Raw genomic sequence first — 4,926 nt, 5'->3', positions numbered from 1 at the left:
CACTGCCTCTTCTCAGTCCCTAAAGAAGAATTCGCGCGTTGCCCAAACTGCACGTCTGAATCCTCAACCCTCCCAGACCCTCCTCCGGAAATCTCCAGAGGTCTCTGCAGCGAGAGACCAAGCCCGGAACGGGAAGCAAGAAGCCAAAAAAATAAAAACCGAAAGTAACGTTGATCGAGCCAGCTCCCGAGCCCTCCCACTTGCCAGCCTTTTTCCGCGCCTTCCTTGTTCTTTTTCTTCCCGAGTTCCCGCCTTTTCGGGGAAGAGGCGCGATGGCCGGGAGCGTCCGCAGCTGCCTGGCAAAAGCCCTGGAGAACTTGGAAGACTACCAGCTCCGAAAGTTCAGGTTGAACCTCAACGAGTACCAGGTCAAGCCGGGCTTCAGCAACATCCCCCGGGGGCCGCTGCAGAAGGCCGACGCGCTCAAACTCAGCGACTTGCTGGTCAGTTACTACTGCGAGGACTACGCCGTGGAGGTGGCGGCCGCGGTGCTGTCGGACAGCGACTGCAAGCCTCAAGCCGAGAAGCTTCTCAGGGACACCGGGAGAGGTAGCGCAGGGGATGGGCGCGGAAGGAAAACCGGACCGGGGTTGACCCGGACTTTTCTCTAACCTAGCCAACCCCATATGGGTTGGGCCGTAGTTCCCAGCCCCGTAGCTCCTTGGGGGAGTTGAGTGCAGCCGGAGAACCGTATAGCTGTGGGGGAGGTTGAGCTATGGGCGGGGGGGGGGAGGTTTCAGTTTCCACAGAGAAATTCTTTGCTAGGATTTTGCTTTCTCTTTCCAAACGTTGGTTATGAAATAGGTCTACCCCCCCTTTCTCATATTTTATATATATAAAATATATTTTATCATTTCCGTGGAAACCAAACCCAGTTTTACACATGTTTGCTTACCAGTTTTTCAGTGCATGCTACCCAGCAAGCGCAATTTTATATGTATGTATGTATGTATGTATACATGTATATATATATGTATATATATATATATATGTGTATATATATATATATGTATATATTACCAATGACACTAAAAACAGATGAATGATCCCTGGGCATATCCATAGTAAAACAATAAAAGTGAACACCAGGGAAAGTTAAAATCATTAAAAGTTTTAATAAAACATTAAAAATTTTAAAAAGATTTTAAAATGCTATAACAGACCTAGCTTTCGTTGGAATCTACCAACATCATCAGGGTACAAATGACTAAATGGGAGAAAATACTTTTATACACCAGCCAATGCCTGCGCGCGACTCCTGGATCTAGTAATTGGCTGGTGTATAAAAGTATTTTCTCCCATTTAGTCATTTGTACCCTGATGATGTTGGTAGATTCCAACGAAAGCTAGGTCTGTTATAGCATTTTAAAATCTTTTTAAAAATTTTAATGTTTTATTAAAAATTTTAATGATTTTAACTTTCCCTGGTGTTCACTTTTATTGTTTTAATATGTATATATATATGTATATATATCCTTTCTGATATACTTCCATTGTTTAGATTTTATGGCTGTGCCGGTATTTTATATGTGTATGTATGTCTGTGTCTGTGTGTGTGTACCTGTACAGCCATAAAATCCAAACAATGAAAGCATTGCTAACATTTTATATTTTTTATAAAAGATATGAGACATTAAAACACCGTATATATAATAAGTATAATGCAATAAAGTGTAACCCCGTAACCAGAAAATAAAAGCAGCACTAAAAAGTTAGAAAGATCAGGGCACCCACTAACTTGTTACTGTATTAGGAGGCCTGGAAGAAAAATGTCTTTCTCCGATACTGCAAAGGCGATAAAGACCGCTTTGGGTGTTCTTTGGCAGGGTGGGGTGCCCAGAGGGTTGAAAAGTGTTAGGCCCGCAATATTTTGATATGATCAAACTATTGTATTTGGTTAGGACAGAAGTAAGAGCAGAAATTAAGGTGGATTTTCTTTAGATACAGTCATCTCAAGCCACGAAGGGCTTTATACTTTGTGTCTGAAAACAAACAAAGAGGGAATGATGATGAACTGATGTGATGCACTCATTTCATCCAAATCTAGTCTCTGTTTCTGTTGCAGAAATTGTGTTAACTGAAGTTACAAGTCACCTTCAGGGACAGAACCAAGCATAAATGATCAGGACATGATTTATCATAGCAAGTTTATTCTTATCCAGGTAGGGCTGTAGGTGGTTGTCTCCATGCACCATGGAGACACCCTAATCAGGTTGCCCTGAACAGAGCTGGCCAACAGTCAGAGGACACAATAAGAGCAGAGAAATGAAGCGTATTTTGCTGCTCTTATCACCACAATAATAAAGACTCTTGTCTGTTTCTGGTCAGTTTCACTTCTTGTTTTCCTCCAGCAGCATTCTAAGCATCATCTTCTGGAGGTCCTCCAAAAACCAGAGAGTACAGCATAGTCTTCACATAAAGAGAATCTTCCTAAATGCAATCCAGTCTAACGCTGCCAGCACAGCTTCATATCTAGGTGGAGAATAAGAACTCAATCAAAATGTGTACCAGAGCCTCAGGTATAATCCCAAACTGAAACCCAATAGGGTCCATCAAGCTGATTATACTGTATAGATCCAGCTTCCTTGGGAAGTTCACTTGCTACCATTTTTCCAGCTTCTCAAGCTGATCTATGCACACGCGGTTTCTCAGAGAATATCAGACAAAGGTTTTGTGCGTTGTCCATTTATTGCTGGTTTTGCACAGTAACCTTTGTTTTCCCCTTCCAGGTGCCTGCAATTCTGCTCAGGAACCTCTGCCCCAGCTCAGCACCCACTCAAGACGAGCTGGTGAGTCCCTTAACTTCCCCATCAGTAGGCAGGAATCAGCCTGCGCGACTGTTTGCTTAGTACAAATTTAAGCGAATTTCAGTTTCACAACAATATCTGATTTCTCTCTAAAACTCCAAGGAGTGGTAGGGAGATTATATTAAAACCTTGGTAAAAGCAACATATTTGCATATATATAAAACATGCAAAGAAAGATGGGCACCCGTTTTCTCTTCAGGAGCCAGTTTTGGGAAGTCCGTCTCTTCCCGTTGTTGAATTAAAAGCCTGATGTGAAAGGTGCTGATTGTGTTGGTCGTATTATTTTATAAAGCCTCATTTCACCTGTTAGCCTTCACTTCGTACCTTGGATTTATTTTTCCAAAGTTGTTTGTATAGAACGATACAAGCTTGACAACACTGAGTCTAGTACAAGCAAGATATTTGTTGTTCCCCAAAGTAGTATTCATAGGACCCCACAATTAAATAAAAAATTGTTTTTGTTTGAAAAATTAAACGGTTGTAACCTTGTCATTTATACGAGCCTTTGAATAATCTCCTCTGGAGACCGAGAAGACAGTTGGCTCCTAATGTAGCACGCGTTCATTGTTTAACAAATATTCTCCTGATTGTCAAGCTGTGCCTTGAATTGTGAAAATATTTTTTTTTAACAGAGGTTCAGGCCCCAGGAATGCATTTTATTGAACGCCATCGGGAGGCCCTGATTCAGAGAACAACCACAGTGGAAGAAATTCTGGACCAGCTGTACGGAGTCCTCCTGACTAATGAGCAATATCAAGAAATCATGATAAAGGGAACAGACCAGGCTAAAATGAGGGAGCTCTTCAGCCTGATGCCTGGCTGGGATCGCCATGGCAAGGATTTGCTCTATGAGGTTCTGAAGAACAAAAGAAAGTATCTCATTGAAGACCTCGAAAGGCAGTGAGGCAGTAGAAGTGAGACACCATCTCAGAGCATAAAATATCCAGTTACGCACGTCCTAGGAATCCCACAGAGGTATATATATATGCAGGTCTTGGCGTATTCGGATCTTTTCCCGTGTAAGATTGAGAGTATCTTGGTGACGTTTCAACGAGGTCCCACTCGCCATCTTCAGGCTGGGGTCTTCGGCTTCGTGCTTGTGCGAGCAAAGTGTGATCGGAGCTGCCGTCTTTCTATAAATATTGGTGGGGGTGTGTGGAGTGCTGGCTTAGTTGCTGTAGGTGGGCTGGTTGGCTGTGTTGGAGTCATTGTTTGCGGATTGTTCAGCTGTTTCGTAACATCCTGAGTAGTTGAGGTGCTGGCTGTGTGCCCATTAGTCTTTTGTGTTATAACAACCTGGGTAATGGGTTGTGTGATTACATCCTGAGATCTAGTGTAGATCTCACTAATGGGCACACAGCCAGCACCTCAACTACTCAGGATGTTATGAAACAGCTGAACAATCCGCAAACAATGACTCTAACACAGCCAACCAACCCACCTACAGCAACTAAGCCAGCACTCCACACACACACACCAATATTTATAGAGAGACGGCAGCTCCGATCACACTTTGCTCGCACAAGCACGAAGACGAAGACCCCAACCTGAAGATGATGAGTGGGACCTCGTTGAAACGTCGCCAAGATACTCTCAATCTTACACAGGAAAAGACCCGAATACGCCAAGACCTGCATACCTGTACCCATGAAAATTTACGAAAACAAATATATATATATAGGCAGTCTTACGCCCACTTATGATCACAACTGAGCCCAAGATTTATGTTGCTAAGTGAGAAATTTGTTAAGTGAGTTTTGCCCCATTTTATGGCTTTTCTTGCCACATTTCTTAACTGAATTACTGCGCTTGTTAAGTTAGTAACACAGTTGTTAAGTGAATTTGGCTTCCCCATTAACTTTGGGTTGCAGGACTTCCGGCTGTGACGTCATCGTGGAGCGGGTGAAGGAATAGATCTCCGTTCCTAAATCCCGGGAAATCTTCGCTAAGAGCCCAGAAAGGGCTTTGCCGATCCCGGAGAGATTGGTAAACTAAAGAGGAAGCTTCAGAGAAGCCGGGTGGAACGCAAACACCCGAGCAAACCGGAGCTGCACTCTTAAAATTGGCGGAGAAGAAGCCGGTCTTTAAGGCCGGCCTGGAGCGATGGCGGCAGTCTGAG

At 43.5% G+C, this 4,926-nt stretch overlaps 1 protein-coding gene across 1 annotated transcript; it reads left to right on the top strand.

Moving 5' to 3' along the window:
* The first annotated feature begins 236 nt into the window (after positions 1-236).
* Positions 237-3,711, top strand: LOC107296293 (apoptosis-associated speck-like protein containing a CARD). Its single transcript, XM_015825639.1, has 3 exons — positions 237-549; positions 2,730-2,789; positions 3,440-3,711. Exons 1-3 carry the CDS (start codon positions 273-275, stop codon positions 3,709-3,711), a joined length of 609 nt encoding a protein of 202 aa, XP_015681125.1. The 5' UTR covers positions 237-272.
* The last annotated feature ends 1,215 nt before the right edge of the window (positions 3,712-4,926 follow it).

Source organism: Protobothrops mucrosquamatus, unplaced genomic scaffold (genome assembly GCF_001527695.2).
Source record: "Protobothrops mucrosquamatus isolate PMUCROS unplaced genomic scaffold, P.Mucros_1.0 scaffold2733, whole genome shotgun sequence".
In the NCBI taxonomy this organism is placed as follows: Eukaryota; Metazoa; Chordata; class Lepidosauria; order Squamata; family Viperidae; genus Protobothrops; species Protobothrops mucrosquamatus.
Note: the sequence above shows the minus strand (reverse complement) of the source record. Positions and strands in the feature narration are given on the sequence as shown.